Source organism: Rattus norvegicus, chromosome 19 (assembly GCF_021556685.1).
Source record: "Rattus norvegicus strain SHRSP/BbbUtx chromosome 19, alternate assembly SHRSP_T2T, whole genome shotgun sequence".
Lineage (NCBI taxonomy): Eukaryota > Metazoa > Chordata > Mammalia > Rodentia > Muridae > Rattus > Rattus norvegicus.
In genome coordinates, this window is record NC_141552.1 from 59,642,474 (window position 1) to 59,667,312 (window position 24,839).

At 46.9% G+C, this 24,839-nt stretch overlaps 1 protein-coding gene across 1 annotated transcript; it reads left to right on the forward strand.

Annotated features, from left to right (window-relative positions):
• Positions 1 to 1,289: 1,289 nt before the first annotated feature.
• Positions 1,290 to 12,544, forward strand: Dynlrb2 (dynein light chain roadblock-type 2). The gene is made up of 4 exons (NM_001108451.1): positions 1,290 to 1,344; positions 4,003 to 4,078; positions 11,428 to 11,595; positions 12,311 to 12,544. Exons 1-4 carry the CDS (start codon positions 1,342 to 1,344, stop codon positions 12,352 to 12,354), a joined length of 291 nt encoding a protein of 96 aa, NP_001101921.1. The 5' UTR covers positions 1,290 to 1,341; the 3' UTR covers positions 12,355 to 12,544.
• The last annotated feature ends 12,295 nt before the right edge of the window (positions 12,545 to 24,839 follow it).

Below are 24,839 nucleotides of genomic sequence, written 5' to 3' on the forward strand. Positions count from 1 at the left end.
AACAGATAAGGTGCATGGCCAGCGTTTTATATGAAAAACAGATGGGTGTGTGAGGATTCAAGTAGAAATCTCCCTGATCAGAAATAGGAGGGAAGTGGGGACAGGGTAGACAAAAAGTCAGGATTATGTAATTCAGCCACAGAATCTGTAAAGACCCACATTTTTATTATTGCAAAACACTCTGGTCAATCAGCTGAGACAATGTATATATACACACACACACACACACACACACACACACACACACACCCCTCAGAAGAAGATTCCTTCTTCTACTACGTGATTGTTACTTTTAATTGTAAAGGTGACACAATGTAGAATAACAGGGGAAGAGAACCTCAAATCAGGTTAGTCTGAGGAAATGTCTGTGGAGATTATCTTGACTGTTTTCATTGACGTGGGAAGACCCAGCCTAAATATAGGAGGCCCTTCCCTGAGCTAAGTACTGAATTGTATAAGGATTGGAGAAAAAGACTAGCCAAACATAGACTTACCTCCCTTCCCCCCTCCTCCCTTCCTCTTTCTCTTTTGCTTTTTCTTACTTTCACTCCTTCCATCCCTCCTCCTTCCTCCCCTCCCCCTTCTTGCATTCTCTCCACCTGCAGAGTGTGGATCTAACTAAATGCTTCAAGCTCCTGCCTTGACTTCCCACAAGGATTGCATCCTGGAATTGTGAGCTAAACTGAACCCTTTCTCCTCCGAGTTGCTCTTTCTTCGGGTGTGTTTATCACAGCAACAGAAATGACACTAGACCATCCTACACTTTCCAGATCACCATCCTACACTTTCTAGATCGGCTCAGCTCTAGTACCAAATTCTCAGAGATAAAATGAAATCGGCTGGTTTTCTGACATGAGCACCTTCCCTGAGTGCTACCAAATCCACAGCGTATTATCGTTTCCCACATAGATAGTACTATATCTCACGATGGTATTATTTGCACCCATGTGTGTATCTTATATCTCACGTGGGGGCGGTAGAGTGGCTAGCTGCACTTGCCTGACTCCAGGGACAGGTGGCGGTCACATCTCCAGAAAACATAGGAAAGAAGGGAAATTGGACCCATGAGAGACCGCATCCTCCCGCGACCCCATCGCCTTGAGCTGCATCGGGAAGGAACGCCCTTGCCTGCCTTCTAGAACCCCTTTGCTAGGCTGCAAAGCAACCTGCCACAGGCAGGGCGGAAAAGTCGGCTGCAGAAACAGCATGACCGTTGCGCAGGCGCAGCCCATAGCCTTCAGGAAGCCACTTCCTGCCTGGTTTCCTAGCAACAGGGAAGCGTTGTTGACATCCACAGAAACTGCAGCTTAGGCTTGAGAGTGGAGCTGTCCCACAGGCGCGATGGTAAATCGGGTTCTTATCTGGAAGGGCAGAGTGGGGAGACCCATGTGCACAGCTGTCCTGGGAGGGTCTCACCATTTACTGGATGGCAGCTGGAAGGGACGCTATTGAGAAACGGGAGGTGCTGAGATGAATCCGGGAGCCAGGAAAGTTTGCAAAGAGAGATGAAGGCAGTGGAGAAAGAAAGAGCATAGGCTGAGAAAGAATGGGACCGGGAGAACAAGAAAATGGGAAGGGGGTTGGGGGGTGAGCAACAAACAAAGGGGGAAGAGAAGAAAATCGGGAGGGAGGGGTGAGGAATGGAGAGAGAAAGGAGGAGGAGAGAGAAAGGGGGGAAGATGCTACCATAACTTCGCCTGCACAGAAAAGGAAGGGGGGAGGGAGAGAAAAAGGTAAAGGGAAAAAGAAGAGAAGGAAGGGAATGGGAGAGAAAGAAATGAAGGGAAAGGAGTGAAGAAAAAGGAAAGGGAAAGGAGAGGAGGGGAGAGGAGAGAAGAGGCGGGACAGGGGTGTCCTGGGAACCCGGGGGGGGGGGAGTGCAGTAGGGGTCTGAGAGTCAGAAGAGAACCACCTTGGAGGAGAGGAAAGGTCAGTGAGGAGCAGAGAATGGAGAGGAGCAATGGAGGCAGAGAGGAGGGGGTCCATGGCTTTGAGGAGTTGTACACTCCCCTAAGACAATCAGAACTGTGCTAGTGTATGGATATTCTGTGCCAGACATAAGGAGAGCAAGAAATGTCAAATGTCAGAGATATACTCCAAGAAAAAATGTCTACATTTACTAGGCTTTGGGTTTTCTTGGTTGGTTGGTTGGTTGGGAGGTTTTCGTTTTTGTTTTGTTTGTGTGTGTGGTTTGTTTTTTGTTTTTTTGTTGGGTTTTTTTGGGGTTTTTTTTGTTTTTTTTATTTTGATGTTGTTTGGTTTTTTGTTTTTGTTTTTGGTGGGGGTTTTTTGGTGTTTTTTGTTTTGTTTTGTTTTGGTGTTTTTTGTTTTGTTTTGTTTTGGTGTTTTTTTGTTTTGTTTGGTTTTGTTTTGGTGTTTTATTTGGTTTTGGTTTTGTCCCTGGCTGCGTATGGGACAAAACAAGTCCGTGGCACTATCAGATTCTTACTATTGTGGTCACTGGCAATGTCTCATTTTCCTTTCCAGAGGACACCTCAGGCTCAGAGCTTTTGTGGCACTGGAATGTAAAAATATGCTGTCTTCCTCTGTTTTTACAGTCCCTCTTGTTTGTGACAGGGAAACAGTTTTTATCCTGTGGTAGCAATGGTAGGTCTCCTCGGCAGATGGCATTTCTCCAAACTTTGGTCTATGGTGTAGTTTAAAGAACATAGTAAACTAAGTGTTAATAGTGTCCGTCGAGAGGAAAGTCACGAATCCAGCAAGGGAAAGACAAGGAAGGTGCTCACTCACATCCACAGTGAGTGCCAAAGGAAGCCTGTCTCCGGCTGAAGTAATGTAACGTTCACTTGTGAGATGTTGGGAAAGAAAATGATAGAATAGATTCTCATCACAAAACTTCCAGGCCAAGTGGGCCATGGTAACATCTGTCTGGAGTCCCAGCACTCAGGAGTCTGAGGCAGGAGAATTGCTGCAAGTTCAAGACCAGACTGAGCTATAGAGTGTGAAATCCTATCTTAAAAAAAAGAAAGAAAGAGAGATAGAGAGATAGATAGATAGATAGATAGATAGGTAGATAGGTAGATAGATAGACCGATCTATCTATCTCTATGAGGCTGGGGAGAGAGATCATTGGTTAACAGCACTAAGTCCTCTTGCAGAGGGCCCAGGTTCAATCCCCAGCGCCCCCTGGTATCTCACAACTGTCTGTAACTTCACGTCTAGGTGATCTGACGCCCTCTTCTGGCCTCTGCTGGCCCTAGGCACGCACATGGTGCTCACACAACACATGCAGACAAGCATCCATACATACAAAATAATAAAATAGATTTTTAAAAGAAATGTAAATACTCACAATGTGCTGTTGGGAATTAGACAGCACAGGGAGCAGAGTGGTTTTATTCACAGTCAGGTCCAAAAGGTGAGCATAAAGCCCACCTGTGAGTCCCAAACACAGACATTCACAGCCCAACATCCAGCTGAAGCCAAGACACGACCAGGGGACCCCAGCACCCTGCAGTAGAATGCCCTTTGTAAGTTTGGTCACCAGAATGAACCCCCAATGGGGGTAACAGAAGTGACTAAGGTGTCTCAGAAAGGGCAGCTTTTGGGCACTTGGAGGATACGGTGATGACCTATAAATATTTAAAAGCTATGACATATGAAAAGTTTTTTGTAAGTATGCAAATGGGGGCTGTTGAAAGATGGCCTGTAGCTTTCTGGGCAATGTAAAAACAAACAAACAAACAAACAAATAAACACTACCCTTCTAGCAAATAAGAACACGCAAGCTTTAGGGATCCCCCGTGAGACTGTCTTCACCGGGGCTGAAGCCTGGCAGTCTATCTAGGTTATATGCAAGCTGGGACTTCTTACACAGTCCCCATAAGAGATCTAAGTTCCAAGCCTACCCTTTAAACACCCAAGCGTATTGTCCCCATCTCTCAGTTAAGGAAATAGGTGACTAGGTGTGTTCCCAGATATTCTCTGTAGAGTTGATGTGACCATGGACACCCTCCTAGTTAATGCCCTGATCTCTTGCAGACAGAAGTGGAGGAAACCCTCAAGAGAATCCAGAGCCACAAAGGGGTCATCGGAACGATGGTGGTCAATGCAGAAGGTAACTCTTGCCACAGGCTGACTGGGCTTGACACACAGAGACAATCCATTTACTGTGTCAAGAGTGACGACATTTACATTAGATTCTGAGCTTAACACCATGTTTTGCCTGTGCCAGTTATTCATCAGACATCTATTGGATACCTACTGTATACCAATCACTTAAGAGCTGGGGCCACAGAGACACTGTCTACCTACTGTATACCAATCACTTAAGAGCTGGGGCCACAGAGACATTGTCTAAGACACACACACACACACACACACACACACACACACACACACACAAACACAACATCTTCTTCAGAAAGGGTCAGGGTTAGTGTTAGGGATACTCTGGTAATTAACATCACTTTGGGAGGGCCAGCAAAGCTCTCTTATTGAAGAAATTATGTGATTGGTAGTTTGGTTTGGGCCTAATGTTATAAAGGCGACAGTACAGAGAGAGTTCCAACCTTCATTCTAAATTAACAGTTTCCTTTATCATATGAAAAAAAAAAAAACCCAAAAACAAAAACACAAAACAAAACAAAAAAACCTCTTAAAATCTATTTTAATAATATTTTAGTTTATTATTTGAAAAGTTCAGATGTGTATATAATGTATCTTGGTCATATCTCTTCCCCATTTCCCCCTACTCCAAGTCTTCCTAGGACCCTCCGACACAAGAATTCATTTTAATAACATTTCAGGAATAGTCTTGTAAATAATGGGCGGGAAGGAACAATACATTGCCAGCTATGAAATGTGGATGCTGGTCCCGGACCCACACTGTCTGAACCATTCGCATCTGCACACTGAGACGGCAAAGAGGAATCAGTGGGTAGAGGTGCTTGCTGCCATGCCTGAAGACCCGAGATTTATCCCCAGTGGCCAAGTGCCAGAAAGAGATAACTGGGTAACTGATTCCAACGACTCATCCCGACTTCCACATACACACACGTACAGGAGGGACACGTGCACACTTGCACTCAAGCATCTATCTATCCATCCCTCCCCTCCCAAAAAAGAAGACAGCATAGCATTTTCTCTGCCTACCTTTCTCTCTATGATCTGTCACAGTGACAACCTCTTAAAGGTTCCTGCTCATCCCTTTGCTAATCCGGGCATCTATAAAAGTGAGAGGTGACAAAAATTCCATAGCATCCTCTGAAATAAGAGTAGTCACCTTGGGGGTTGGGGATTTAGCTCAGTGGTAGAGCGCTTGCCTAGGAAGCGCAAGGCCCTGGGTTCGGTCCCCAGCTCCGAAAAAAAGAACTAAAAAAAAAAAAAGAAAAGAGTAGTCACCTTGAATAATCATTTGGAAAACATTCGACTTGTTTCATAAAGTGAGAAATAACCCTGCAAGCAGTGATTGGGTCTGAGCCCAAGGAACGAGGAAGGAAGGGCTAGGATCATCTGTGCAGGAAATGAAAAGCCGGACCACGTATTTCCAGGAAGTGGTCGACTCTTGGTGTAGCCCTTAGTTAAATGGGTTCTGCTTCCACGTATCTGCTCCCTGGTTTCGCACCCTGACTTACACGAGCTACACGTGTGACTTAGCAGAGGTGCCTTGTGAGTTTCCTTTAGCCACGACAACAAATACCACACACTTATTGGCTTTGGTGGGAAAGTTCTTGCTGTGCAAGCATGAAGACCTGATCCTCAGAACCCATGTGTAAAGGGAGATGTGATGGTTTGTATATGCTTGGCCCAGGGAGAGGCACTATGAGGAGGTAAGGCCTTGTTGGAGTGGGCGTGGCCTCGTTGGAGTGGGCGTGGCCTCGTTGGAGTGGGTGTGGCCTTGTTGGAGTTGGTGTCACTGTGGGCTTTGCTTTAAGACCCTCATCCTAGCTGACTGGAAGCCAGTCTTCTGCTACCAGCCTTAAGATGAAGATGTAGAACTCTCAGCTCCTCCTGCCCCATGCCTGCCTGGATGCTGCCATGTTCCTGCCTTGATGATAATGGACTGAACCTCTGAACCTGTAAGCCGGCCCCAATTAAATGTTGTCCTAATGAGAGTTGCCTTGGTCATGGCCTCTGTCTACAGCAGTAAAACCCTAAGACAGTAGGTGTAACAGTCATGTCCCTGGAATTCCAGTATTTGAGGAAGAGGAGACAGGGGTTTCCCTAGGGCTCCCCGGCCAGGCAGCCAGATGAGTTTGCAAGGCCCGAGTTCTCTGAGATAGAGTTTCAGTAAAATTAAGGTAAAATTGATAAAGATCCCAATGTGAGCCTCTGGCCTACATATGTCTGGCCTACACATGTTTGTCTGTCGTGTGCAGACAAACACACGTGTACACCGCACACTGATAAAAACCTTCTACAGGATGTCTCTACCTGGCAGGTTGAAACTGAGGCCAGCATGTCACTGGGTCACAGTCTTTCTGAGGACTCTATGGCTGGAGGCTTCCTGACCTCTTACCAGTGTCTTGGAGGTAGTAAAGTCATTGATTATCACCCTACCATAGCAGGTCACTCTACAGACAGGTTACCCTGCTATACCTATGAGGGCCTGCCCTTACCCAGTGTGGCTTCATTTTAACTGCTTGCCTCTACAGAGAACCCATTTCCAAACAGGCTCATCTTCTGAAGCTTAGGGTGGACATAAATTCCAAAGAGCACCTCAATCCAGTATAGTCTCCTGTGGTACCCAGGCCAAGGCTGCTAACGTGTTTCACTGCAATGCCTTAATCTAAAGCACCCAAGGGGGTGAGGTGCATTCGGTGTCTGACCATCACGCAATTAGCGGGGAGAAAAGATTTGGATCCAGGACCAAAGGCAGGGGATGAAGTAACAGGAAACGTTTCTTGGATCATTTATACAGCCAGGTGCAAACAAGTACTCCAAAACCGTGGGTGGAGAGGGGCTGGGGATGTCCCCCGTTGGTAGAGTGCCTGCCTCCCATGAGTGAAGCCTTGGGTCCGATTGAATAAATAGCATGGTGGGACATGTTTGTAACCCCAGAACTGGGGAAGTGGAATCAGGAGTTCAAGGTCATCCTCAGCTACATAGAAAGTTTGAGGCCAACCTAAGGTGTGTGATGCCCTACCCTGCCCTGCCCCCCACCCCCAAAAATGCATGAGAAGAGTGAGGAGGGAAAGGGTCAAATGTTAGAGTGACTCTCCCCAAGTAGCAAAATCAGAAGTAAAGTTTGCTCTCCTGTACTACTTGGTGATAATTTCTCTGGGTTTCTTGTTTGAAAGCAACAACAGCAGCAGCAACAACAAAATGGTATGTTTTGCTACCATTAGCTTTTCTCTAACTTCAACTAGGATAATATTATATCAGGATTCGGGGCACTTTCTAAGGGTTGTGGAAACTTGGTTGAAGTCAAATTAACGTTCTCCCCCAAAAATATAAGCAAGGGGCTTATTTTGGTGGTGAGATGGTTAATGACCAGAGCATGACCAGGGGTGTTTCCTGATGCACATGGTGTAAGCTGTGTGACCTGAGTCTAGCAAAACACTCAAGTGCCCTCAAGTGTAGCCGGAGGCGGCTTTGATTACAGTTCAGCTTCACGGCCCTGTAGAAGTCCTGGGCAGTTACCCAGGACACTGTTGTCACCCTCTTGTTCTCTGCCAGGGACTGCTGATGGAAACTAGTCAACAGTGCGTTAACATCATTGTCAGCTTGCCTTTGTGGTTAATTAAGTAGGCCTACCATGTCTATTCATTTAGAGGGCATCATATGCCAGGTTGTGTAGTAAGCCTTTGGTTTGTTACTAAGATGCGGCTTCCTATGTAAGATGAGCAAGAGGACGGCTCTGATTGGTTGGTTCCAAGTGGTCGAGGTTTAGATGACAGTGGACTCTTTATTGACTTTAGTTTCCCATTTGGAAGAATGTTCACTGTAATACCAATAAGTAAACATCTACCTCCCGACCTCCCAAAGCTGTCACACATCCTTTTACACACAAACTTTTATGTGCAGGCTTTTGACTTTGAGTATCCTTGACATATCTAACAATTCACCATCTGAATATCATTCGATTCTTGTCAGCCATCCAGCTGACTCCTTTTCTTCTGACACGCAGTCTACCCACCAAAGCAAACACCGCAGACCAAGCTAATGACCCAGCTTCCTGGGACCGCAGATTTCATATTTCAGATGCCATAAATCCAACACTATCAAATTTTAAAATGTTCATGTGTTTCATTCAGTGAGCTCCAGTTTGGAAACAACTCCTTCCAAAACAAATGAATATGCAACGACAGGTTATGTGGCCTTGTGGGTAGAAGTCTCGGACTGGGAACAGCCCGAATGCCTGTCAGGAGGACATGTAGGTTACAGGTACAAGGCAGACCCTCACTACCTCTTAGACAGGATAGCCTTACGTTTTCTAGATCAGTTTCCCAAAGGTCTTAAGTGAAAATATTAGGGTTCTATTAAAGACTATACACACAAATATACATTCTTGAAGCAAGGTGGTGAACTGCCTGTCATTATATAAAAAAAAAAACCATAGAGAACAAAGCAGTAGTCAGTATTTCCTGATTGTTTCCACAGTCAGATCCATGTATACTCTTAAATATGGAAGACAGACAGAGGGCAAGGCTGAGAAGACACCCTCCCTCCTGGTAGAGTGTTTACCTTGTAAACATGAGGCTTTGATTTCCAACTCCCAGCACCACAGAAAGAAAGAGAGGGGAGAGAAGAGAAGGAAAGGAAGGAAGGAAAGAAGGAAGGAAGGAGAGGGATGGAGGGAAGGAGAGGGTTAAACATAGATTACAGTAATCGTGAGTGACTATTCAAAGTAATTTTCAATCACTTTTTGAGTATTCCTGGATGGCTGTGTAAAAGACTAGGACTTATGATTGTCTCTCGGGAAGGAAGTGGTTGAGGCCAATAGGATGGCTCAATGGTAGAGTGCTTTCCTCGAAAGCAGAAGTTACTAAGTTTGATTCCCAGTAGATATGGTTGTGCTCACTTATAATCCCAGCACTGGAGAGGTACAGCCAGGAGGATAACTGGGTTTGTTGCCCAGCTGATACACCCTAACTCATGAGCTCTGGGGCCAGTGAAACACTACCTTAATTTTAACTGGTACAAAGCAAGAAACCACTAAAGACTTCTTGGTTTTGGTTGGTTGGTTGGTTGGTTGGTCAGTTGGTTGGTTGGTTGGTTGGTTGGTTGGTTGGTTGGTTGGTTGGTTGGTCAGTTGGTCAGTCTGGAGAGCTGGGGACAGGAGCCAAGGTCTTACATATGTTAGGCAGACACTTTGCCACTGAGATGAATTCCCAGCCCCAACCTCCTTACTGTCTGCTTTTGAGAGTGAAAGCATCCTATTCTCACAGTTGTGCACGTGTTACTCAGAAAGGTGGGCTCTGTTATTTATTGACCTAAACTATGGACAGACAACTGAAACAGCCTAAGCCTCTGATTCACAGTCTTGTCATCTACGCGTTGAAGAACTTATTTGGGTTCTATTTCTTATCCTGATCCTGAGCCATTCAGACTTCAATGGTTGTCCATGTTTAAGATATAAAGCAAAACTGCCCATCCAAAAGTTCTGTGTAGACTTAGGTGCCTGCTACACCACTGTCCCCCACTGGCTGTAGATGCTTTGTGACTTCTTGGCTGTGAAAAACAGACTTCCCTCTGGGGAAAGTGACCAAGAACTAAAAGGACAGAAATTATGGTTTTGTGTGATACCTCATCGACAGAATAGGTTGCCCTGTGAATGATGAAAACCCCCTTTTCCTCCTCCTCCCCCTCCTCCTCCTCCTCTTCCTCCTCCTCCTCCTGCTCCTCCTCCCCCATTCCTCCTACTCCCCCTTCCTCCTCCTCCTCCTGCTCCTCCTCCTCCTGCTCCTCCTCCCCCATATCTCCTCCTCCCCCTTCCTCCTCCCCCTCCTCCTCCTCCTCTTCATGCTCCTCCTCCCCCTTCCTCCTCCTCCTCCTCCTGCTCCTCCTCCCCCATTCCTCCTCCTCCTCCCCTTCCTCCTCCTCCTCTTCCTTCTGCTCCTCCCCCTTCCTCCTCCTCCTCCTGCTCCTGCTCCTCCTCTTCCTCCTCTTCTATTCTGTTCAGGAGATGGAAATTTAGTCTGTTTTAAAATCAAGACTGACAGTCTCCCAGAGTTCCAGAGTTTCAGGAAGACTGATAAAACTCTACAGTGGTGATACTTTAGTTTTGAAAAACGCACATCATCAGTATTAGTTTCTGCAACTATGTTTTCTAAAGAAAAACCCAAGCTCCTCTTTGGATTTTTATTGACTGGCCCTAATCCAGGTGCTTAAGGAATCTGACTACATTCTGATACAGACTCTTGTCATTATGTGTCCCTCCCTTAAGTGAAGGCACACTCTGAAATGGAATCCCTAGAGTTTCTGCCTGTGTGGTAGTTCTCGCCATGAAGGTTATCTTCGATCAGATATAACACGCACAAAGCACCTAACCTGGTCCTGCATAAGAGACACTGATGCTGGGTGGCCCAACCAGGGCTCAATGGCCTTGAACTGAATCGACTCAGACTTGCATATTTGTCTGGCTTGAATCTTTTAATTAAATCAATATGTTTTAATATCATATAATACAGCAACAGAGTGAACAAGAGGCTAAATTTAATAATGTTTAAATAGAAAATAAGCACAAGCCAGGGACACCTACCCAGAAAAGTCATTCTCCTCGATACCTTATTGTTCTAACATAAAATTTAAGGTTTGCAAAACACTTTAGGAGGAGTTAGAGATTTTGCAACACCCCTTCTGGATAGACTCCCTGGTTTAGGCAGTGTTGTTCCTTGGTGGCTCTTCTTTCAAGGAAGCAGAAAAATTCCATGTTACTGACCATGTATTTCATAAGTGGGATGCCTTGAGAATGCATATGCATATATATGTATATGTATATGTATATGTATATGTATATGTATATGTATATGTATATGTGTATGTGTATGTGTATGTGTATGTATATGTATATGTATATGTACATGTATATGTAATCAATTAACAGCTTCCAGATCATTTATGCATGAAATATTCACCACACATTCACTATTAAAAATGTAAAATACCAAATGTCCAAGCAATGCACTGATCTTATTATAACATATACATATGATAGGAGTGATGAACAGTAATGTCCACGGCATTATCAACAAGGGAAGCTGGAGAGCTCTCACTTAAACGATGGGAAGCCACAGTCGAACCTGCGAACACCACCTGACTCAACTATATTTAAAAGCCCGCATAGAGACAAAAAGATGACAGGACAAATAGTAACAACCTAAAATTGATGCCAGCTGGTAACAGCCACCATCCGTCTTTCCACCTTTTGCAAGGATGAGTGACTCCCAGTAGATTTCGCACTACACATATATGCTGCCTTTACCACCGGGAAAAAATAACCCCAAATTAAATCTTCCACAGGCATTCCAATCCGAACAACCCTGGACAACTCCACAACGGTTCAGTATGCGGGTCTCCTCCACCAGCTGACCATGAAGGCTAAGAGTACAGTCAGGGACATTGACCCCCAGAATGACCTGACTTTTCTTAGGATCAGATCGAAGAAACACGAAATCATGGTAGCCCCAGGTAACGGGACACGTAGCTTCCTCCTTAAAATGCTTCTCCGTTTTGCTGGCTTAAAGCCTTGTTTCAAAGACTGGGGGATTGTGGGATCTTGGCGGAGATGTGGATCTTAATATGTAACTCGAAGTACAAAGCTCTTTGATTGCAAAGACAAAGTTTGATTCAGAAGGGCCAAACTCAAAAGTGGTATGAAATTACCAAAATAACTTGGCCTTTGAACAAGCTGAATTTTACCCCCCTACACTTACTAGTTATCAAGACGGATGATGGAAACACAGCACATGGACTTTGTGCATAGTGGCAGAAATGGCCTATCCTGGGACTAAAGTAGGAGGTATATCAAAAGCCTATCAAGTGTAACCTCCCTGGGAGGTGAATGCGGCCAGCTGGTCTACTGGAAGACACAGCCACAGGGTCACTTCCTTGGGGGAATTGTGTTCCCAGTGTTTCTGAATAACTGTATTAGTCACAAGCCCAGCAGATAGCATGTTATCACATCAGATGAACAGTTAAAGTTTTATGTTACTGCACATGAACACTGCTTGCTGAATGTTTATCCAAATTAGCCATGCCCAGGGACAACAAACAAATGAGGTCAGGAGTGCTGTGCCAAGTCTGGGTGCTTTAAACTTTTCCAGTGTGTCATGGGAATTCTGGTGTGGAGTCAGCTGAAGCGTTTGAGGGAATATGAGTGAGTTAACCTCATGTTTCTCCCTAGATAAGGAATATCTTCTGATTGTCATTCAGAACCCATGTGAGTAGACCTGCTGTGGCCAACCCTGTTCTCGTCGATACCTGGAGGCCCTTCCCTCCTCTAATCCATGATATTGTACCCTGATTGAGTCCAGAGATGTGCTCTCCTGTTTGGACAATGGAACTGCTCTACACAATTCCCTAGTCCCTTTGGCTGTGTTGTGGTACTTTTGCTGTATAATAAACAAATTCTGCTATTACGTCCCTGTTTTTATATATAACACACACACACACACACACACACACACACACACACACACAAATTAAAAGCAACAATAACTACAGTATCCCTTGTTCCAGGTTAAAACGAACAGAAGGAAACAGAGTGGTTTTCAAGAGAGGAAATAACTGCAGCTCCATAGCTTTGTCCTTCACAGAATCCCTCCAGCTGCTTCCTCTGTTACACCTGACTAAGGGGACCAAGAGTAGATGTTGGGCAATGCTGTATATGCCACAAGACTGAGGATAACTCCCGAGAATTTTGTCTTTATTAAATATTTAAAGCATTCTCTAAATGCACTTAATGTAGCGGGTGACCATGCATGCTCACACCCATGCAGAGTCAACAGTTACAATCTGGTACATGTGACTTATGCCCTCCCAGTTTTGGTAACCTTTTAACTTTGAGATAAACTGAAAATTCATACAAGGTAATAAAAAGCAGAGGTAGTGGGTGCTCCTCCCTCCCACTCTTCCCTGAGGCAACGTCTTCCAGAACCCTGAGACCGTGACACAACCAGGAAGCCAAGGTGATTCATTCAAGAAAGAAAAACATTCTGTTCTTCCCTTGATTCTGCAGCCGTCTTCTGTACCCAGCCTCAGCCCCTGATCCATGACAGTACGAATCTGACCCCAACTTGTAGACTCTTGTCCTGTCAAGACCGTGATCCACATGGGGCGACTCTGTAGGTAAAGCTCTCACGGCCCACTTTTCACTCAGGTTTTCAGATTTATGCAAAAAAATAAATAAATAATAAGCAAAACACTGCAAGGCCGACCTACAGATAGCGTCTTGACAGGCGTGCCAGTTTGGCCTTCTCGGGCAGCACATCCATGTTCCTGGCACCCCTCCGAAGCACACTAAGTGCACAGTAAGTCTGTTAGCTCACCCACACCCATAACCCCTACTGGTGTCCCGGGAGGCTACTGTGGCCAACACAAGTTGACAAAGACACAGGTAGAAAGGGGGGCTGAGGTAGAAGCCTAAGGCTAATTTAGCTTAGTGTCCAAGTAACCTTAGGAAGAGACAGGTCCAAACGGACCAGACCCAATGCCATAGTAACAAGGGACTCAGCAGCCTTACAGCCGAGCTCATCCAATGATGCTCGTACCCTATAGCATAAGGCAGCACCCCTGAGAGGTGTATCCTGCCCGTGAATATTTTTAAATGCCCTCCAAGTAACAAACTGAGCCTCGGGCTGAGACCCCTGCCACAGTGGTCAGGACCCAAAGTTTCGAAGCCACCAGTTCAAGATCCTGCCCATTGAGGTCCTTATTTGTGACCACCATGAGCTCTGGAGCTTCTGGGATAATCAGAAGACCTCACTGGTCTGTTTCTGGGAATCACCCGAGCCAGTGCAAATGAAGCAAGAACTGGGCAACGTTTTCTCGACTGCTTCTCAACAGTGACCCTCAGGGGAGTGGCTGAGAGGGGTGGCCAAGATATAGGACCAAGCTCCGGTGACTGCCCTGAGGCCCTCACATCACACACAGGTCGGCCATGTTACAAGCAGAAGACCAGTGCTCCCTTCAGAGAGGAGCAAAATAAGAGCCTGTGGTATACCAGATACTCAGCTCAGGAATGAGCAGGCACAGAAAAAAGAAATTGTTAGGTCTGATGGACGAGCCATTCCCCATACCTACCCCCACCCAGAGTGTGTGTGTGTGTGTGTGTGTGTGTGTGTGTGTGTGTGTGTGTGTGTGTGCATGTGTGTGTTCAGAGGCCAGAGAAAGATGCCAGTGTCCTCTATCACTGTAAACATTAGTCCTTCAAGCCAGGGTCTCTCTTTCAATATGGAGCTGGGTTTTGGTCCAGCAAATCCCAGTCATCTTTCCCTATCTGCATACTGCAGTGTTGGTTATGGATTACAGAACTATACCCAGCATTTTACACGGGTGACAGGGATGTCCTCAGATTCATGTCCTCAGATTTGTGCTGCAAGCACTCTTACTGATTCAACTCCTCAGACCCACACATCCTACTTCGAAGCACTCTAAGATTACACGTTACTCAGCGGAGATCCTTGTCATGGGCAAAGAGTTTTCCTCCTCCTTCATCCCAATAAAGTCTGAGTAACATCATACAGTACGTATCCATTCCTGGACACCTTTGGGAACTATCTTCTGATAATTCAGCATACACAGGATCTTACAGAATCCGAAAAGCAAACAAATCCATTAATGGGGAGATTGGTCTTGTTCCACTTAGATTTGCAAAATTTCAAAGCTGGAGAGGACCAGAGAGCTCACCTGCCCTAGCCCTTGGTTCCCCAGGTAAGGATTTCACCTGAGCCACATCCAGGTGTCCTTAAGACATCAGGGATGTGAGCTTGACATGGTCTGGATATGTTCCTGGAATTGGGACACATGCCCTTTATTGGGGCACTCATGTGAGATCCCTCCACAGCCTCCAAAATGCTTTCAGAAGGTACAGAATCGCATGTTGTTTTAAAATATACCAGAAGTAACATTTGAATCCTAAATCTGTCATCTGCGCTCAGTTTCCCAGCCCACCCAGAGCTCATGAGTAGCTGAGTGGTAAAGCCACTTCCTTCTGCTGGTCCAGGCAAAGATTTCAAGCCCCCTTTGAGACAGAGTAGGATGAAATCTCTGGCAGGTGCAGATGGCACTGCTGCAAATGCCAGGGCCCCATGTGGGCTCCGTCTGGGGACGGAGGCCCTCTGTCCTACTGGGCAGGGAACCTGCAGAAGCTTTCCTAGATTTGCATCCAGAGTCAACCATGACCCTCCTTCTGGCAGAGACTGTGGCAGGGAAACACAGAACTTACCAGAGCCAATGGCAACCGAAGTGGATGTGGTCATGTGGAATTTGTACTGTGTCTCTGTTCCAATGCATGAACCCCCTGCTCCCTCTTGGACTCACAGCAGCTTAGGGTAATGAGCTACATTTCAAAGACGACTGCACAAAAATCCTAACAGTCCAGATTCATCTCAAGTCACTGGAGACTGAGAAACACAAGCCTGGGATCATGCTGGGCCTCCTTTTAATCCAGCTAGCTGTAAATTTTACCTGAACAACAGGAGAGCTGTTTACAGGGTCTCTGGAGAGACAGATCCCAGCCGTAAATATTAACAATAATGGACCTCAGAATCAAGCTTAACAAGCCAGTTGAAAACACACAGGCACAGCGTTAGCACCACACACCCCAGTCTTCACCTCTGAAAAGCAGGGACATTCCACTGGAGGCTCTTAGGGATCTTCCCAGAGCTCTGAGACTGTCTGTCTTCTTCTAACGCCAAAATTGCCACGGGGTGTGCATGTGCACATGAATGCAGATGCACATGGAGACCAGCAGAGGGCAGCAGATCCCCTTGAACTGGAGTTCCAGTAGCTAGTTGTGAACTATTCTGTGTAGGGATAGCCAAATTTGGGTCCCCTGCTAAAGCACTGGGAACTCTTAACCCCTGAATTATCTCTCTATTCCCCTTTCCTCAGCTTTCAAAAGATATTATAATTATCCCCAATCATGTGTTCAGCACAAAGCAAAATATCCTCATCCCCCTGTTAGAAAGTCACACGATGTCCTTGAAATGGGAACTGGAGCATGTGCAGATGAACTGAATATATTTATTCAATAATATTTGCTCTTCTGTTTTTAATGAGAAAAATGTGGGTAATACTTGGGGCCACAGGAGTTTTCCAAGTGGTGGGAAAATCTCCAAGTAAGGACTTATCAAAAATAAACCGTGGTTCATATCCTGAGAATGGAGGGGATCTCGAGTCTTCCCTTCACACAATTCCCTCTGATAACGGAAACTCAGAGGAAGCTCAAAGATCTCTGGACAGTTTGGGATGTTCAAGGCTGGCAACACTCTGTTAGACAGGCTGTGGGGACTTGACCCATGTTTCATGAACGTCTCCCTGAGGAAATAAAGACAAACCCCTGCTTCCCCCAGAGAGAGCAACCCTGACAGAGCAGAGTGCAATCCCAGCAAAGCCAACGTGGGAAACCAAGGGATTTAAAGAAGTTAGTCACAGGGCAGGAGTGAGGGATGAGGGTCTACTTACAGAGCAGGGGAGAGGAGTTACTTAATAGCAGCATGGGTGAGCCCCAAATCAGACACATCACAGAATCACCCCAGTATGGATGACTTCCTCATAGCTGCGTAAGTTGAATCCCCCTTCCCTCCAGCTAGCCTTCTACACTCTGTATCTAGCACCTCCTGAGAACAGGAGAAAACGTGAAACCACGTGCCTCTTGGTCAGAATAACACGCAGCTGTCATGGAGATACAAAGCGAGTGCAGGTCATCTCCAGGAGGGTCCTCGTGACACCCCTCCCTATGAAGGAAGTTCAACACTCAATGGGTATGCTTTGGGGGGACTCTGGCAAGTATTCATGGAGGTTCTGATGGAGGTGATAATGGCTGTTCCATTTGGAGGACATGGTCATGTAGACAGACACCTGCACCAAACCATTCCTTAAACTCAGAGGAACGTGGAGAAGCCTTCCTACTTCCTCTGGCTTCCGACCCCATGGAGACACCCGGCCCTCCTTTCCTGTCAGTATACATGGCCTCAGGGGTGTCTAGATGGGCGTCCTGAGTCCTGAACCCTGGCCACATGCAGAACTGAGAAGCTCTCCCTCTTTGTTCGCCTTGACAACACGAGACACAGCAGAGCTGAAATGGTGTGGCAGCCAAGTCTTTGTTACTCAGCAGAAGAAGCAAGGGCTCCTTTTTTTTTATCACAGGTTCATGTCTGCAAAATTGGAGAATGTCCACTTACAGTGGCCTTGAATTCTGATACGGTATAGATGTCAGTTGTTATAGATACCATGTACACCCATAGTAGCCCTGATTCATGATATAGTGCAGATGTCTATCGCCCTCACCACCACCATCACCACCATCACCATCACCATCATCATCATCACCATCATCACAATCATCACCATCACCACCACCATCACCATCACCATCACCACCATCACCACCACCATCACCATCACCATCACCATCACCACCACCATCACCATATCACCACCATCATCACCATCATCACCACCACCATCACCATATCACCACCATCATCACCATCATCACCACCACCATCATCACAACCATCACCATCACCACCATCACCATCACCACCACCATCACCATATCACCACCATCACCATCACCATCACTATCATCACCACCACCACCACCATCACCACCATCACCATCACCATCATGAATTAAAAACAAGTTTACCATAATAAAGTTCCATATTATGTATCCCTGTAGCCTCCCTGCTCCCCTTTAGCCATATGCACTGATGTTCTAATCCTGTATGGTATACGGTTTTGCACAACTCCTTGGTTTACAGTTTAATAAGCATCTTCTTATTCTTACCTAGAATACACGCTGTCTTTTTAAATAAAAGCAATTTCTACACAGGATCAAGAGGGCAAATCCTGCCCCAATGAGGTCAGTAAGAGGATGGACGCATTCCTAACATTTAGATTTAGAGGAGTCAGAGGGGAAGTCTTCCTCGAGGCCGTGCCAGCACATAAGCACCTGCTGGGAACAGCCATATTTCCACAAGGTGCAACAGAGATGCTAGCTCTCAGAAGGAACGAGCAGAGAGCAATGCAGAAGGATGGAGCACACCTGGGCTCTCCCTACTTTCTAGTTTCTCAGATGCACTTACCTTTGATGTCATGAGTTGGCCCTCCAGCTTTACATAAGAAATCCTCCCTGTGTGGCATACGTTTCTAGGGTGGATTCTGTGGCCCGAAACCAGCAGGACCCTAACTAACAATGCCATGTCTGGGGCAACCTTCGGCTGCTTTACTCAGACACAGCCAAGGAAGCAAACTAAGCCTAGCAGCTCTCCAGGACGAACGCATTAGTCAGAGAGACTTGAACAGATGGAGTGTAGTCACCTTCTCCCTTGCTCCAGGACACGCCCTGTAGCTTTGCTAGACAGGAGTGGAATGATAATGAACCCTCCAGGAGGCAGAACTCCAGGGACAGGTTGGGACTGAAATGTGTCCCTCACTGGGAAACAGGCTTTATTGTTTTTAATCAAGAAGCGACCTCTGCCTCCATCAGTAACTAGAAAGATTAGACAGAGAGAAAGCAGACAGTGTGATAGCTGTTTGTTAAACACAAAGAAGGCTGAACCATCCAACTTACATTCGGCTTTGTACCTTTGAAAATGTCCGTTCCTTTATTTCCTCTCCCTTCATCATATACAACTTCAAGACTTGCTCACTGGGTGCCTCAGACTCTGACCGCTCTCGGCAGACCCAGACATCATTCAGATGCATTCGATCAAAACAGGGCAGGTCATTATCAAGGGCATCTAGGGCGACGGGGAGCCACATGGAAAACAAACAGCTAGAGAAACACAAGGCAGACTCCCTTGGCTTCTCTTCCTGTCCCTGGTCCCCACTAAGCAATGCAGTGCAGAAGAAAGAATACTGTTGGGTAACCAAAGAGGTCTGTCTACGTTTGTCTCCCGGCATTGCTACTGATAATTTTTAAAAGTAAGATTAAAAAAAAAACAGGAAGAAGAGAAACAGCACCTGACATTAGTTGATCATCTAATGTGGGGTGGCCATGTTGGATTCATACAACGGTCCCATTAAGTAGATGAGAACAGGGCTTGGAAAAGTCCAAAGGTCAGCTGAGCTTTTCCACATCAGAGGAGGCTTCCAAACTCTGCTTCTCTAGCACCTTCTCTGTTTACCATTACCTCACCCATTCACCAGATCCACAGCGAGGCCATTACTCCTCCCATGTCCTCAGAATCCTGGTCTCAAAAGCATAGACCATAATTCCCTCATGCTCGGTGGTTATGAGATGCGATGAGGTCATACAAAGTACCTGGCATGATATAGATGTCTTGTTATTATCTACACTAATATAGGTAATAGGCATCTATACTATACCCGGAGTCAGGATCACCGTGGGTGTCCATTGTTCATATTAATGATTGGCATCTATACCACATCAGAATTCAAGGCCACTGTGAGAGGACATCATTGTTTACGTTTCAGACAAGAACCTGAGATAGAAGGAGCTCTTGTTTCTTCTAGTAAGTAGCAGAGAGTTGGCTGCCATACTGTTTCAACTCTGCTGTGTCTCATGTTGTCAAGGCGAGAGAGCAAAAAGGGAGAATTTTAATATTCTGCATGTGGCCAGGATTCAGGACTCGGGACATCCATCTAGATGGACAGCATGTTTGACAGCTGCCACTGTTACTGTCCTGTGGCCATTGTGACAAACCCCTAGAGAACCAGCCACGCGGTGAGTGTAAATGAGACCAGCGTCACTGTTTTTATATTTAACACTTTTTCATGAGGTTTATCCTATAGGGCAGTTACTCCTGAACTTTTCATCAAGGCCTCTCAAGTCCCAGCAACCAGCACCCCGTGTGGTCAACAAGATGTCAGTCATCCCTCCACCCATGGTGGTTTTCACCCCAGTACCTGGCAAGAGGACCTGGCAGGTGTCTGGACAGTCGACATCTCGTCCCCACCTCATTGCGGATACACACCGATTCCCAGATCCCAGGGTTGGTTGGAATGGGGTCCACTATAGTAGTGAGTACCCTTGCAGTAAGCCTTGTCAGCTTAATCTTTTAAGCATACACAAGACTGGATTCTGAGCTCTGGAACCAAGAGTGTTCCCTTCAGATTGCAAATTGAAAGAAAGTCACTCAGACTCTCAAGGGCCTCCTCCTGCAGCTTCCTGGGGCCTCCTCACCAATGCCAGGTGAATGAAAGGCCGGGCTCCTCATGAGAGGCTCTGGGATTCTCCGCTGCACCCTGTTCAGAGGGTGCACAGAAGGCTTGTATCAGCACATGCAGACCTCTAGGGAATGGAATGGCGCCAGTAGCATCATTTTGCAATGCCCCTAATAGCCCAATCCGCCAGACTCTCTATCCAGTGTGAACTTCATGTTGTTGGCCAAGCCATCATCTCTCAGAGGGGCGGGGGTGGGGGAAGGTTGGTGTCTAGTGTCTCCAGGAAGAGAATGAATAGCAGTACACAGCAGCGAGGGCAGGAGTGTGGGAGAGGAGATGTTATCTGAACACGTTTACCTGCTCCTGCCAAGCCCAGCAATTTCCGGGAAAGGCAAACAGAGATTATTAGCCATTTATGAAATCTTCGAGTTAATAAAAAGAACTGGCTCTGGCTGAGGATTCAAAGGCAAAGAGGTAATGGCTTTGTAATCAGAGGATTCTGAACCAGGTGGCACCACGTTCCACAAGCACGCAGGCAGAGGTTACCGTACACCGACACAGTCGGTGCCCAGGAGCCGAGACACGTGATCTCATTCCTGACCCCAAAGAGCTCCTGGTGTAATAATAGGGCTAGGCCTGCGGTGACCTACATTTCCAAAACAGTGAAGTGACCGTTGCGAAAGATGCCTGGGGGCGTGGGGGGTTGGGGGAGCACATGCATGGGGGCACTGGAAGGTTCACCCTGCCTGTGGTGCTAAAGAAGAGCGATATCCACCAAAGAGCAGACACACCTGAGCTGGATAAATCAAAGGCTGAGTGGCAGTCAGCGTGGGGCACATAAAGAGCAATTCTGTCAAAAAGAACAGCAAAGCTACGCCCGTGCTTTCCAGACCTTGTTTCAGAGGTAACAGCACTGGCTCACAGGGAACCTTGAGCAAGCATCCACCAGGCCTCTCCAGGAAGCACAACGGTGTCCCACCTTCTTCCATCAGGTTCTTCTGCTTCTCGGCATCCCATGCTTACACACCATGGTCTAAATCTTAAAGGGCGTCCCATGGAACCCTAGGACCAGCCAGGTTTAGGGTGCCATTGAGCTGAGCAGTACAGACTCCAGAACGGCTGTGAGAACAGCCTCTGAAGCTCCCGTTGCATGGTCAAGTTGGATGGCTTCATTCCTTCTTCAGAAGTATTAAAGGTACCTCCTGGGAAGTAGGTAGGGGTATAGTCAGGTGTGTGGGTTTCCATTCTCTTCACGCAGGGGCCTGACAAGCAAGGTTCTATCGTCTGCCCACTGTATGAGGCAGAGCCTGGGCCTCTCACAGGTCTGACATTCAAGGTACATACTCTAGCCGTGTTGGGCAAACTTAAAATAACCTTCTCCTTCTGGCTTCCAGCTTAAATCTGTTGTTTACACTAATCTACTCCAGTGTTTTCAGTGCTGTTTATCTAAACAAGAAGCTAGGGTACCTCCTTAACAATAACAACAAACCAGGTCCAGACTCCCGGAATCAGGACTGTTGTCTCTTGTGTCTCTCGATGCTAAGTGTGGACCTTGGGAGAGCAGTATCCTGAGGACCTGTCACCTGGAAGCTTGTCATAAAAGCAGAATCCTTGGGCTTGGGAGACGGGTCAGTTAGTGAGGATCATTACTGACTCAGAGAATGAGGACCGGAGTTCAATACCCAGCAGTCATATAAAATGCAAAGCACAGAGCTGTAATCCCAGACCTGCTCAGGTGCAGACAGGAGGGTCCTCTGGGCTTATTGGCCAACATAACTTAATTAGGGAGATCTCAACCAGTAAGAGATCCTGTGCCAAGGTGGCAAGTACGAGGATAAAACCCAGTTTGTCCTATACCCCCACAAACACATGTACATACACATGCAAGTATACCTACACATGTAATGTGTGAATGCATACCTACATATATGTGTGTGTGTGTGTTGCATTCACATCTATATACACACATATGTTCATGTGCACCTACACATACACACACACACACACGTACACGCATGCACACACACATACACGCCCGTACTAATAAACATTTTAAATTCAGAAATGAAGAATGCAGAGCTCACCTACCCTGACCCACTATGACTCAGAATCTACACTCGTTTCCAGTGAAGTTTGGAAGCCAGTCCAGATCATCAGATACCCTGGAACAGGAGGGTTTGCGACAAGGTGAAGTGGCATGCTGTTTAGCTCCTGTCAACCTGACACAAACTGTGTCATTTGGGGAGGAGGAACCTCATCGAGAGACGCCTCCATCAGATCAGCCTGTACACCAGTTGGCAGGGACATTAATGAATGATGCAGGATAGCACAGCCTGCTGCGTGAGTAGTCCTGGGTTTTATACAGAGGAGGCTGAGCAAGCCATATGGGTAGAGCGTCCCTCCACGGTCTCTGCTTCACGTTGCTCATTACACCAGCCTCTGGCCTTGAGCTGTCCTGACTTCCCTCGGTGACCGACTGGAACTTGCAGGAAGAAACAAACCCTTTCCAGCCCAGGTGGTTTTGGTCAGTGCACTACCACATCCGTAGACAACAACTCTGGTTGACGCCGCAGCTCCGCCTCTCTTCTTTCTACAAATTCCTTCTATCAGCAAACCCAGAGGTACAGCCAATGACAAAGAACCAGGAGTGGAGGCTCATGCCCGTAGTGCCAGCACTCAGCAGTCAGAGGCAGGTGGACCTCTGCAAACTCAAAGCCAGGCTGGTCTACATGGAGAGTTCCAAGCCAACCAGGGCTGCATAGCAAGGCTCTCACAGAAAGAGAGGGAGGAGGAGGAAAGACTGTTAATGCAAGTGTGTGCTAGTGGATGGGTTCATCCATAGTCTACAGGATCCACATCTCCCAGACAGTTTGTGTGCCAAGCATCCGGTGAGGTGCGGAGTTCCTGGGGTGTGTCTGACTCCAAGTGATTCAGTCTCTACCTAACATCTCTGTAACTGGCTTTCACCCACCCCAACCCTCTTCCTCGGCACTGCTCTGTGCATAGTGTGGTGTCTCACAGCATCCTAAGCCAGGGTGACAGAACATAGACTTGTCATCCCAGAAGGAGGACCAGTCTTTCAAGGTCATCCTGGCCTATGTCAGCTACTGTCCCCCTTGGGCTATGCAGTCTCGAATCCACCACCAGCACAGGAAGGCTAGACGTTTGTTCCTTTTTCTGGTGCTCAGAACATCACAGACACTTCCTCTAAGAGACTTGGAATAGGCAGGCACTACCTACCTCACCTGCTACCCACCCTACCCACCCTACACACACACACACACACACACACACACACACACACACACACACACACACACACGCACGTACGTGAATCCCTTTTTCAGGGCCACAGCTTTCAACTATGAGGTTCCACGGAAATTGGTGGAAGGAAGGCCTTCTTCCCTATTTTTTCCCTTGTCCACCTCCAGAAAGACTTCTAAGTACAGCTTCCACTGGTCACTAGGAGTAGGTGGGCATGTCTACTCAGACAAGTGTGGCTGGCAGCCCTTGCTGCTCACAGGACTTCTTCCTCACACAAGACAAGCTTTCCCTCAGCTAGCTCTTAGACCCCTGTGCAAACAGATATCTACCCACTTGCTGGACACTATCTATTCACTGCCACAGGGGCCCAGAGCCTGGGCTACATCCTAGGTTACTTACTAATCTGACCTCAAAATAGCCTTGTCAGGCGGGTCTCCTCATTGCCACTCGCCCAGTCATGGAGTTGATTTCCCGATGGGTGCTGTCACCTTGCCCAGAGGCCTGCCACTGACTCAGAGCCACCTCGGCACTAAGCCTGTGCCCAGAAAAAATGCCATCAGACACAAAATAGACCAACTAAGTGTGAACACGGGCCATGCCATCCCTTTGCAGGTAAATAAAGACACGCCCTAAGTAACAGGCTTACCTGTGAAAAGCCTCCACGGCCCAAGTCCTTAGAACATCTGGACTCCTTCACATTCACTCACTCAGACTCAGCCAATCCAGGGTGAGCTTGATGCTGACAGTGATGTCACGGGCAGTCACCCCCACGGAATTGTGGCCCCAGTACACCTAGAATCTTGGTGGTGTGCATGTGTGTGTGTGTGTGTGTGTGTGTGTGTGTGTGTTAGAGTCTGAAAGATAAACATAGACACTAACCACAGTCGTTTCTTGAGTGCTTTTGTGTTTTGTGCTCTCTCTCTCTCTCTCTCTCTCTCTCTCTCTCTCTCCTCCCCCTCCCCCTCTCCCTTCCCCCCCCCCTCTCTCTGTATGTCCCACAATATTCTAGGCTGATGTTGACCTCTTTATGTAGTCAACAATGATCTTGAATTTCTTTTCCCCTTTCCACAGGACTCTCTTTTCCCCCCCCGGTTTAAAAAAAATAGATTCAATATATATAGGTGTTTTTCTACATATGGATCTGTGTACCTAGCATGTACTTGGTAACCATGGAGGGTAGAAGAGGGCATCCGATCTCCTGGAACTGGAATTACAGCTGGTCCTGAGCTGCCTGGCACCAGTCCTGGAAACTGAACCCTGAGCCTCTCTCTCTGTAAGAGCAAGTTGCTTTCAACCCCTGAGCCATCTGT

What these genes read in the sequence shown, in the direction of transcription:
- Dynlrb2 (NM_001108451.1), top strand. An exon ending in GATGGTGGTCAATGCAGAAG is followed by an intron (nt 4,079 to 11,427) that starts GTAACTCTTGCC and finishes AATCTTCCACAG; the next exon opens with GCATTCCAATCCGAACAACC. An exon ending in CGAAATCATGGTAGCCCCAG is followed by an intron (nt 11,596 to 12,310) that starts GTAACGGGACAC and finishes GTTTCTCCCTAG; the next exon opens with ATAAGGAATATCTTCTGATT.